Genomic DNA, 13,309 nt, shown 5'->3' with positions numbered 1-13,309 from the left:
CACAAACAAAAGAAATAAGCATGGATTATGATAAATAATTACACTGTAAAACGTCTTATGTAGAAAAATCTTATGGGCTTTTTTCATCATTTTTCAAAAATTAATTCCCACATGAAATAATGTGTTTAATGATGAGATTAACTAAAATGGAAATGAGACTTTTGACGAGTCATGTACGAGTGAATACTAATGTCATTATGAAGGGAAACTAAGTTATATGATTTTAGAAATTTGTGTAACAGGAAGATTTTATTTGGTTTTTATTCTTACTGTTTTTCTGCAGTCACAGTAGTATCTATGACTTTTTTAAGATGGGATTTATATGTAATAATCAATATGAAATTAAGAGTAATCCAAATGTAGCAAAATGTGAGTATGATAAATCATTATTAGTACAAAGATTGGTAAAGTAGAGGATACTTTAATCTCGTTAACCCACACCTCTGGCTACTGATTTAGATATCATAGACTACGAAAAATCCAGTTGAGATATTCATTAATTGTTACACATTACACATTTAGCCTCATTCCTTATCCTCAAGTTGAGATTGGAGTGTTAACGGTTTTTTTTCTTTTTGCTTGTCAGAAAAACCGACGGGAAATTCGAAAAGTAGTCTTTAAAAGTTTTACAGGCCAATCGCATTCCCAAAAGAAATTGATTTATATCAACAACCCTCTCTTTTTTCATCTTTACAATAGTTTTGAAACAATGTTTCAAATAGCTGAAACAATTATTGTTAAGAGGTTTTAACTTCTTGTTTGAGTTGTTTAAACAACGTACTTAAAATTTTCAAACAGCGTTTTCTTACATGATAAATTTACCTCTGTGATAATATACACTAATTAAAACCTTGATATCATTCTAACACGATGCTTTAATTAGAATTCAAATTTCAATAGCAGACGCGTACAACCGTTCATCCAAGTCATTTAGCGACAGGTAACTGTGAAAATTAAACGATAATGATAATGAGAACACTGTTATCAATAACAGTATGACGTCATCGAAGAATTATAAGTAAGTCATGATATTATTCAGCATTGTCCATCACATCAAACAAATCCATAGATAAAGTTTTCTTTACATTTCAATAATAATATAAATCAACATTAACCGTGAAAAAATTGTTACAAATAAAAATCATTAAAGGGGGATATTATGTACAAAACAACGGAAAGGGAAACAATATAATGAAATATAGGTACTCAAATCAAATCTCCGTTATTGAAAAGGAAGAACAATTAAAATATGTTTTCTTTCCATGGTCATAATCTCTCCATAAATAGATGGAGTAGGGAAAGTTATTCAAAGTGTAGTGATTAACCGTATTGCAAAGTAACTAATACAAAAATAATGGTGTATAGCTGAAAACAAGTAGAGCATCTCTGGCAGTCTCACCTGCATCACGCGATTCAATAAAGCAGCTGTGCTGACTTTGAAAACTGGTATAACATAATTATTCACACACAAAAAAACTATTCATATAATGATACAATACTACGTTCATTGACAATAAATGACGTTCGATCTTGATCATGCAACCTAAGTCTTGTCAGTGATACTTGATTTCCCCTATATATCAAAATCTTATGAACTACATCTATAAACTCTAAAGGTTATGACAGCAATCTAATAATTACCTCCAAAATGACCAAAGTTCGTTGACCTTAAATGACCTTTGACTTTGGTCATGTGACCAAAACTCGCATGAGATGTTCAGTGATACTTGATTACTCCTATGTCCAAGTTTTATGAACTATATTCATACACTTCGGGAGTTATGATGGTTATTCTACAAATACCCCCAACATGGCCAAAGTTCAATGAACTTAAATGACCTTTGACCTTAGTCACGTGATCTAAAACTTGCATAGGATGTTCAGTGATACATGATTACTCTTATGTCCAAGTTACATATGACTCAGATCCATAAACTTTCAAAGTTATGATGGTAATTCAACAAATACCCCCAACTTGGTAAAAGTTCATTGACGCTAAATGAGCTTTTACCTTGGTAATGTGACTTGAAACTTAAGCAGGATGTTTAGTATTACTAGTACTTGATTACCATTACAGCACAGTTTCATGAGCTAGATCTATATAGTTTTGAAGATATGACGAAATTTCACAAACTTAACCTTAGGTCAAGATTTTGAGGTTGATTCCCCCAACATGGTCTAAGTCCATTGACTCTAAATAACCTTTGAACTTAGTCATGTGACCTGAAACTCAGACAGGATATTTGGTAATACTTGCTTTAGCTATTTTCCCTGGCTTCATGAACTAGGTCTACATACTTTCTAACTTCTGCTGTCATTTCAAAAACCTAACCTTCGGTTCAGGTTTGGTGTTGACGCCACCGCCACCTGCTATGCAGGTGAGACAAAAATAAAGGTAAGCTGTACTTTGTAAGAAAAAAAGAAGAGTGTAATCTTACATGAGTCTTTTCTAGAATCCTTTCCAAATCTTTCAGGATCCGGTCAAAGTTGTTCCTATTTGTGGGGTCCTTTTCCCAACATCCAGTCATAATAGCATACCTGTCATATTAGATAATAATTCTTAATACACCACTGTTAAAGATTAATGAAAGTATAGTTGCAGTAAATATGAGAAACCCTGTAAAACCAGGCTTAAATGTCACCATATCATAAAGCATCTAGATCTGGTACAGCTCCATAAACTGAACATTGTAAAATCTTGAGATCTACGCTGAAAAATGTTCACATTTAAGATCACCTACACAGATAAGCGCACATGGGACAGTATTATTTTTGCTTTGAATGTCGGCCCGACGCTTGACCCGAATCCCGTGCTTATTTGCTACTTTCTCAGCAATTACACAAGTTCTTCCAGAACCCTTTGGCACATATTTTTTTTATTTATACAAACGTTCTTTGGTGGTTATTTTATTGGATTCTGTATTTTAAAATCGTTACCATAACTGGCATTTATCTCTAAATTCATAGTGTTATTTCCATTGGTTTTATTATTACGCATTACATTGATTGTTTTCACATCTGAGGTTGTTGATCCTCTCTGGGAACAGATTGGTGTTTTTCTTATCTCCGTAGCTTTAACAGTACACACGGGTGTTTCCATAAGTGTCGTATGAGACATATCAACAACAATTTGTAAATAAAAGTGATAACCAATAACAAATGTTTTAATATGGGTGAAATGATGTGTGCCATACGGGACTCAGAAATGTTCTGTACGACACGCAATATTATTTCATCTCTTATTCACCAATGGACAACATTTTATTGGTCGAAGTTTCTTACATGACTACCCATGCCGTTTAATTGGTACTTTATTATTACAAAAAACACAAACAAATGAAAGTTCCTTGTTTGTTTGTACAGCAGGTTGAGAAACATTTGTGAGAACTGTTTATTTGTCTACCATGGAAACGCCCATAAGTTATTTTACACTAATCCCCACCTGGAACTTCAACCAATATGTATCTACTCAAATATACAATGTGGAGTTCATGGAAACATGTAATTAAAAAAGATCTGATATAAGACAGGATTTGCTGTTTTGAACAGGACAGGTTACCTCGAATTATTACCAATAAAATTCATCTTATCATTATTTTATCTTATCAAAGTCACATCACATATTATTATTCATGGTGCCTGGAATTGTTTAATTTTATGTTAATGTATTCAATAATGAATCTGTGTAGATTTTTCCCCAATAAATATGTGAAAATGGCTGTTTTTTACTTATCGTACGGCCTCCGTAGAGACTGAGGAAGTAGGACAAAACTGCAGTTTTTCGTTTCACCAATTATCGACAAAGACCTCACAGCTCTTCATCATCATTTAAAGTGCATTTTCAATACATCATATACTCTGTTCTTGTGATTGTAAAATCGCCCGATTGTTTCTCCCAGAACATAAACTTGCATCGCTTTTAACACCGTAACTTTTACAGTGCATAAGTTATTTTACACAAATTGTCTTTATTAGCACTTCAACGAATTAGTATCTCGTCAAATACACAATGAAACCATATTACTAGAATTCAAACAGTCAGAAAATTGAAAAGATACGATATAAAAAAGCATTGCTGTTCTGAACGGAATAGGATACCTTAAATTATTGCCAATATTATTTATCAGATCAATGCTATATCTCATCAAAATCACAGCACATTTAACATATGTCGCCTGATATTGTAAAGGATAATGTTAAATTATGTGATTAGGAGTCTGTGTACTTTCCTTTCTATTTCAATTTTAAGGTCAAGTCCACCCCAGGAAAATGTTTATTTCAATAAATAAAGAAAAATCAAACAAGAAAAACGCATAATATTTCATCAAAATCGGATTTAAAATAAGAAAGAAATAGTGAGCGGATGACGTCATCAGTCTCCTCATTTGCATACCCACCAGGGTGTGCATGTAACTGTTTTGTGATTTTAAAGCAAGATATTAAAATGTCATAACTTTCTTATTTTACATCCGATTTTAATGAAATTTTCAGTGTATTGCTTGTTGATTTTTTCTCTTTTTATTCAAATCAACTTTTTGTTTGGGGTGGACTTGTTCTTTGAGAAAAAAAAAACATGAGGAGCAATTAAGTGATTGATTTATTATCATCATCATGATCAACTTGTATATTTTTCTTAACATTTTCTTCTAAAACATTAATTGGTGAAGGTTAAGATAAGTAAAACTGAAATTACACTTCTTGTGCACAGTGACGAGGGCGTGGCATCTGGTAACCATTAGCAACCTTCGACTGGACAGTGGTAAACGTCATATTAGGATATGGCCTTGCACCTATCAGCATCAGAAGAAGATAATAACAAGACTCGATGCAATACATTGTAATTGGTAGACGGTCTAACAGGCCGGGACTAAAGATGTATCCTACAGCATGATATTAAGCACAACAATTCTTTGACATTACGATATTTTTAGATGCTTATAATCTGACACGCTGTTTGATAGCTGATATAAATGACAATAATATTCCGTGTTCTAATTATCATTGTAACTGATAATGTTACAACTATTGTATCAGCAGCATTAAACTAATCCATATTTTATTGATCGAAATTAAATCCTAAAACTAAAATGCTCTGGAATTTCGTTTTGCCTAATTAAAAAGTGCAGCGCCAGATCAACGTAGTTTTATCCCTTGAATCGTTGAGCGCCAAACATGATAGCAGCAACTCCCACCTTTTAACCTCTTTCGGTCTTACGCGGCCGTTGTTTGAACTCCCGACCTGCCGGTTGTGTGGCGGACGCTCTACCAACTGAGCAAATACACCGGTATAAAAACATAAATTTTGCTCTCTATAACATTTTGTAATACATATTCATATTTCAATAACTTTATGTTCCTTACCTAACGTTACGATTTCCCACAAGACGATACCAAAAGACCAGATGTCTCCATCTGTTGTTGGGTCACTCGTTACCATGGTTTCTGGTGAACTCCATCTCGTGGCTTTCTAAGAAATTAAAAGGACTAAAAATTATCGTATTTCATTTAGAAACATTATTTTTGCAGTAGATATCATCCGTGGATCCAGAATTTTTTAAGGTTTTGCATTTTGCCCCCCCCCCCCCCCCCTCCCAAAAAAGAAAAGTCATCACTCCCACAATTTTTTTTCAAACTTTTGTGACATGTAACCCCTGTTTTACCCCCAAAACAAATTTAGCTGTTATAGGCTCCTGATGCAAAGGAATAAACTTTAAAGATTAAAAATCGAATGCTCAGGTTCATTTTGATGATTTATTTCAATGAACTTGAATATTATTAGAATTGTTTGATTTATCCATATCTTTATTAACCACTTTTTATACAGACCAGATGCACAAAAGAACACAACATCTTAGTCATCCCGTTAGTTCGAGGTTCAAAATATTGCCGACTTACATGAATCACAATACGTGATTTCTTGTCATTGATTTTCATTTCTTGTTGGTTGGTATACGCCTAGCATACATATTATTAAAGCATCTGTAAATATTTGTTCATTGTTCTGGCGAAAATTTCATAGTAGTAGATGGTTTATTATAATACTTACGCCTTGGTCAGAAAACAGTGAGTTGGATAATCCATAATCTGATATCTTACATTGTTTTCGTTTTCCTAGTAACACATTGTGAGCACAGAGAGTTCCGTGAATAATCTAAAATCGTGAAGAAACATAATGATAAATACTTTTCAAAAACCCAGGATGTTTTCTTGAGGTAAATATTTTCAGTCGATTTGCAAATGTAAAAAAAAATCAAAAATTATAACTCTACACATTCTATTTTCCTCCTTATTTTCCTTATCAGCCCCAGTCTGATTGTCTTTATTAATATGCGTGAAGGTCATAGATTCATTTCATTTCATTTATTTTTTCAATTTCCAACAATCATTTACATTTACAATAGTTTTGTTACATACATCTTGATATAATTATAATCAATAAAACAAAGAAACTTATTATGTATAATACTCAAGATAACAGGTTGGAACGGAGGAGGCTGCTAAAAAGCGAAGCTAGTAGGATGCAGCCTCCTATGCTTGTAGGATGCAGGATGCAGCTTCCTATTCAGCAATCACTTATCGAACCCCACATAGGGAACTACTATCTAAGTTGGAATAACATTTTAAAATTTAATTACCCTGTTAGATGAGAGGAACTGCATTCCTTTAGCAACCTGCCAAGCCAGGTTAAGTAGTGTACCCTCATCAATACGAACACCGTTTGGTTTGAGATTGCTGTACATGGGTTGAGATTGCACCCCTGAAGTCTGTAGATGGGTAAGGAGTGTACCCCCTGAGATGAACTCATAGAGAATACTACCTATATAAGTAATATATCGTTAGAGAAAGGTTAACTCCGTGACGTCACGGGGTTAGTAAACCATCGACTTCTGCTTTGTATTATTACTATTAAACAATTTCATTGAGTTCCTGGTTGTCACATGAGGGTTAAAAAAGAACCCATCCCCATCCCTTCCGATCTCATGTGGCAATTTTGCCCATTAGAATCTGCCCTTGCCCATCTCCCCTTAACCAACTCTCGCTCGATGGGGTGCCTCTGATGGGGAAAGGGGCCAATAAGCCCTATACCAGTTATCTAAACAAAGTAAGGATACCTTTCACTGTCTTTCAGAAATTGTACTGCAAATGTCGATATTAGTCAAGATGCTTCACTTACCCTGTTCTTTACAATATCCGAGACATTTGACAATATTTGGTTGATCCGATAGCTTGTGAAGTATCTTGATGGCTTGAAGTACTTGTAATGATTTCGTCACGCGGTCTTCAATTATACATAAAATATAAAGTTACAATTTATTTTCATTTTTTTCAATAGATTTTCCTTGGCACGGGCCGATCAATGAATCTACCAAAAGAGGGGAACATCTTAAAAATAACACAAAGGGGGATGTTTTTAATCCTTATCAAGAGTCTTTCCGCATGAATATATTCTCGAAAAGTGAAGAGAAGTGAAAAAGTATATATTCGTTATATTCAAAAGGGGCACGTGCCTCCTTTGAGTACCCCCCCCCCTTCCCCACTTCCAATATAAGTGTGGTTGGTTGACTTTAAGTGTAGAGGAATCACGTGGCATTAAAACTATTAAATTAATTGTACTGGTTTACTTTCCAAAATGAATTTGCATATCCAGAATGACATCTTACCATGATTAGATAATGAAATTCAATTTTCATTGAGATTACAAATGAAGCATGACAATAAATAGTTCGAATTTCTGTCGTTGTAAACTGTTTTTTATAAATTATTCTTAACGTATTGGGTTACAAACCATCACCTGGTATTTGCCTAATAACAACATCGAGATGATTTTGTTTTGAGCGGAGGTCTCCTTTCCATACCACGCCGAAGTCACCCCGTCCAATCGAGCCAAGTATGGTGAAGAATGTCACGTTTTCATTAGCAATGGCGAAGGAGTGGGATGAATCAAGTTTTAACGCTGTGTATGCTACATTTTCGGAAATATAAAACATTTTATAATAAGTACACTATTTTACATATAACTCCAAAACCACCAATCCATATAAACTGAAGCAAAAGTTCCAGCATTTTTATTCGACAACCGTGGACTTCAAGGGGTGTTCCATATTTCTAGAAAATCTTAGGTTAATATAATAAATTGGAACTTCTACACGCTAACAGTGCTGTTAGATTCAATGTACAAAAAATCATTTATGTATATGCGCATAATATTAGATTGCATTTAGTTAAGGTCTAATTAAGGAAAATCAAAACATTCATCTGTTCATGTGATATTCCGAATACCATAAATTTTTGACCAGAGTGTATGGATGAGCCATCACATATATGTGTAAAACTAAAGTAAAATACAATCAGTAGAATACTCTTCAAAACAGATATAGAATATGACCACGAAAATATATTTGACCTCAAACGCATCATTGTGTCCCTACCATGCAGAATGAAAAAATAACATGTTATTACGTACCTCTATCTCCGCCATGTCCGCTTTGAATCATCTCATAGGCCACGTTGTCATTCACCTCCGATGGTATATCTAATTCATCTCTTTACAAGAAAAAAAATACAATTTATTTCGTAATGTTTTTTTTCTATTTTACACCTATTCAAAGTCACGAAATGGACATTTTCATAATAACCTTTCGTGTTCAGTGCAATATGCTATTGGCAAATGATTATTGTATATAACAATGAAAATCTATTGTATCTACTGATCGGTGAACGTAACAAGAGATTGGGCTTAAAATCTTAAAAGCTAAAAATCTATCATACATTAGATGTCATTAAATGATTGGATATTAATTTTTTTGTTTTAATCATCTCTCTCTCTCCGCTATTATACATGTACCTCAGCAATATTGGTTCCTAAACGTTGAATTATGATGCGATTACATTCATACTGATCGGTGTACACAATAATATTTAACACATCAGGGGGGCGTTTCATGAAAGGAATTGTCGGACATTTTATCCGACAAGTACCAGTTTATCCGACAGTTACCATAGGAACAGTGCATCTCAGCCAATCGGTGTCTCTATGCGCAGATATATTATTACATGTCTCGGGTTCAAAATGTGTTCAGTGTTTTGAGGGGTACATCTGATTATAGTGTTTTAAAACAATTAATGGTGTTTTGAAATATTGTATAAATATGGGCTAGGGTGGGTATTCGGTATGTGTTGTAACACTTTCTTACAGGGGTGAAAGTTGTTTACGTGTGGTGAGGGGTGTGATGTTGCGCGCGCTTATACGTAAGGTTAGTCAGGAGGGTGTGTGCGTGCGAGTGTGAGAGAGGTGTGTGCGTGCATGTGTGAAAAGGGTGCGGGAATATGGTTGTGGATATAACATGAGAGGTGTATCATGTGTATGGAAGTGCATTTGATGTTTGTAAAAGTGTGTGAGCGTGAAGGTTACTTTGAGTGAGAGGGTGCAAGGGTTTTTGTGAAGTGAGTGGGTGGATGTGCCTGTGTATTGTGCACATGACAAGGGGGAGAGCTGGGGGATGTGCATTCGCTAAATTGATTGGTTTGGGATAATAAAGACTTGATACAGTATGGAATCATTTAAGTCATATAAAATGTGAGAGTGGGTATTGCCTTTAAGGGTGTGATCAACATTATTTGTTGTACTTACCTTTTATTATTCTTCTTTGAATCAGCAAGCTCTAGAGAATATAAATAAAGATAGACACGTTTGTCGGTCTTAAGAGTGATGAGGATATGAAATGAACTGTAAACTTAAGTGGCAAAATAAATTCAAGATAGCATTCGAGATCAAGATGTTCTTCGTTCTTAACTTTCAGTTTCATCTTTCCATGATATAAACATGAACAACTCGAGGACAGTTGAAGATCCCACCTACTTTGGCTTAATTACGGAAAAGTGCTTCTTTCACGATTTTGGTGTCTGGTGTCAAGGGGAAATAATGGTGAGATTTAGTAGCCAGTCTACCTTAGATATTGGGCATCAGAGGAAAGTAATTACATCTTGGTTTTATCTTTTCTTTTATTTTTATGATCATCGCCATATTCGCAATTGTTACATATATCTATGGCATGTATATGTTGTCATAAAACATTTACAATGCTTACCATGAACCCAAAGGGAAGATGAAAATCCCCAACTTCGCACCTTTACTATGTTTACACATATTACATGTGGAACACCTCTGAACGTGCTCCTCTTGTTGTAGTAATTAAACTCGTTGAACTAGTGACTTTTTGTCACTTTTTTACCTCTAGATCTTTTCCCCCTCATTTACCTCTCCTACGAAGTTAAGTAAAGCAAGTGTAAACACATGTCATTATTTTATCTTCTTTAGTATTCTCATTTAATAGACATATGAAAAGAACTGATGAATAACAATTACCTTGTTTGGGTTTTCTCCTCAGAATATTGAACTGTACAATGTTGATGGTAATAGAAGCTACTAGAAGGATGGCTAAGATAGCTATTCCTGCAGAAGCTCCAGAACTCAGACCAGACGGTGCACATGGGCATGGTGTAGGCTCGGGTGTGGTTTCTGTGTATCAAACAAGATCGATTTATAAATTTTGTTTTCATTACACATTAAACAATTTAGATTAAATGTAGTGGCATGAATATAATTTGTATATTTGCCAATATTATGTACTGTTTACATGCATGTATATTGTATACAGAGTCAGTGGAAAGAGAAAGTAAATAGTGTCAATGAAAGATTGTACACAGCGCAGTGCTCATTGTGCTCCTTGATTCCAAGAAGTCCAGGAGAAGATGAGTCATATGGGTGATGCATCAACCAAAGAATAGAACAAAGAAAGTAAGATTCAGAAGTTGCAAAGATTCAGAAGAAGATAGTCAAGAAATTATATTTATTCCTGTAAATTGTGAAATTCTCCAGGATTGCAAACAGTTGGTAAGTTTAAATTACATTATTATCAAAGTTTATATATGTGCTGTTAATTATACCATAATACTGGGTTTAATAAGTCACATAATTATATGTAATTTTGGCTCAAATTTGAGTGATGGATTTTAGCATTTTGCTCTCTATCGAGCATTACTTCATAATGTATACTTGTACACACAGACCAATAGAAAGTAATTGGTGTTCAGTCAGATTTTAATTACTATTAGTATGTTATAAAGATCATTATGATTCGTATTATTGTATTTTATTATGTTCACATGTACTTATTCTTTGATTATACAAGAAGATTATTATTATTTTTTTGCAATTTTTTTCTGAAAGTGATATATAATGCTCGCTTCATTTAGTTGTAGTAGTCAATTGGTGTTATATATTATGCAGGGTGGTAGGGTCTCATAGCTTTATTATCGGGTTATTACTCTATTACTCTATTATGTTATTATAAACATATCTAAGTATTGTTTGGGTTAGTTTAGGAATCACATATATTATGATTCATCATGGTTTATTATTATTTAACCAGTTATTATTGATTGTCTGTTATATATTTTCTGTTTGCTTATATTAATGTCAGTATTATTTGCATTTAGATAACTAAGGATATTAGAGGGATGACGATGTATATTAACTATTAATTACAATTATTAGGTCAACAAGATAATGAGTTTATATTGCACAAATTCAAATTTAATCTGATATTGATTAAAGCTATTCATTACCGATTTATCATTGTTTACCAAACAACAATTATTCAACTCAAATAATATGATCAATTATACTAAACAGGTTCATTATTGCGGATTGAAATAATCGCTAGAGGGTATTCATTTGTCTCGCAATCTACTATGGTCAACAAGGAAATTCGTGATCACTCTCGCAAAAAGTGTTCACTAGCTTACAAGTTCACGAGCTTTCGAGTGCCGCTGCAACTCTTTATCAAGTGACGAAAATTGTCCGATATCGTACTCTATTTATACTAATCTCCAAGACCGTACGCACAAACGCGAGAACAATAGGTGGGCACTGATTCGTTGTGTGATTGGTCAGGAGTTATGCAAATAAGCCGGGGGTATATGCAAATACGCCGTGGGTCTGCAATATGCAAATGAGACCAAAATTCAAAACTCAGTATGACTTGGGGACCGCATGACCGTTACCAAAATCGCGGGAAAAGGGGTCAATTTCACGGAACGTCCGCGGACAGAACACTCCTCGAAGTAGTGAAAATAGGGGTGCTCACCGTCCTCGATCTGATGGAGGGGTCAGGAAAAAGGGGAAAACGATCATCACGGGAAGTAAAATCCGTCGCCGAGTCACCGGCCGCAGAGGGCGCGGTCATCATGCTCTGTATCTCAATGTGGACAACTCTACATTTATCAGTTTTACAGTTTTACTTTTCTCATTTTTCAAGAAAAGTAAAGTTCTTTTGGATTATTGTATCAGTATGACATGGCTCTTGGTCATCTTTAAGGACTGAGCACTCTGACGCCTTTGTTGCAATTTATTCTTACGAGGAAAGGGTATAAATACCCTGTCCTTTAAAGCTTGCGAAATGGGCAAAAGTGTCCTTACAATCTTATAATTAGGGGTGTTTCAAGGTACCATTTTACCGCAATTTTGTCCTTGTTTTGCGTGAAAATAGGGGGGTAAATTTCACAAAATGTCCTTGAAATTTACTGCAATAGGGGGTTACTTGCATTTGTGGTAACGGTCATACGCGTCCCTCTCTGCGGGTGAGTGACCCCACCGGGCCTAGAAATTTCATTACAAGGCCGTATTTGATGTCAAGTTGTTGATTTATGTGTCATCATTTACGGAAGAAGCTGAAGAAGGAATAAACAGACAAGTAACTGTAAAGCTGTTGTTTGAGTCTTCAATTAGCGTGTTCGAACTAAGCAATTAAGAATTTTCACGTGTAGTTTAAGAAAGGCAGCTACATTAAATATGATGGACTTTGCTAGCTTATATCACATGTGTTATGTACCAAAATTGTAATGATTGATTACACTCGAAAGTAGATCATTTTACATTTAACGTTTAAAAAATCCATTAACACTAACTAAACGTAGATGCTTTAACGTAAGTGTACAATTGATTCTAAAATAATGGATTAAGTTAAACACAGTTAAGTTCTGTTTAGATTCTGGTCCCGGGGGGGGGGCCACTTCCATTCACGAGTGGATACCATACGCGACCATGGTGTCTCGAAAAGCACCCTAAACACGTAATTTCCATATTCTGAAAATGCACCCCTTAACAAGTATTGGCGTATGAAACCCTTCCCTTGACAGGTATTGGAAACAAAACGATACTCTTGGCAAATATTCCCTGAAATGAACCCCTAAACAAGTACAGGAATGTTTTGTTGTTACGGGTCCTTCGGTCGTCGGCTTTACCTTA

The 13,309-nt window shown here is 34.7% G+C and overlaps 1 protein-coding gene across 1 annotated transcript; it reads right to left on the bottom strand.

Annotated features, from left to right (window-relative positions):
- Positions 1–886: 886 nt before the first annotated feature.
- Positions 887–8,525, bottom strand: LOC121419810 (tyrosine-protein kinase receptor Tie-1-like). Its single transcript, XM_041614273.1, has 10 exons — positions 8,465–8,525; positions 7,793–7,963; positions 7,175–7,279; positions 6,636–6,817; positions 6,047–6,151; positions 5,362–5,467; positions 4,694–4,790; positions 2,439–2,538; positions 2,307–2,308; positions 887–944 (listed from the first exon to the last, which is right to left on the bottom strand). Exons 1-10 carry the CDS (start codon positions 8,493–8,495, stop codon positions 887–889), a joined length of 957 nt encoding a protein of 318 aa, XP_041470207.1. The 5' UTR covers positions 8,496–8,525.
- Positions 8,526–13,309: the final 4,784 nt, after the last annotated feature.

Source organism: Lytechinus variegatus, chromosome 8 (genome assembly GCF_018143015.1).
Source record: "Lytechinus variegatus isolate NC3 chromosome 8, Lvar_3.0, whole genome shotgun sequence".
NCBI classification, from domain to species: domain Eukaryota; kingdom Metazoa; phylum Echinodermata; class Echinoidea; order Temnopleuroida; family Toxopneustidae; genus Lytechinus; species Lytechinus variegatus.
The sequence above is the reverse complement of the archived record's forward strand: the minus strand, read 5'-3'. Positions and strand labels throughout refer to the sequence as shown.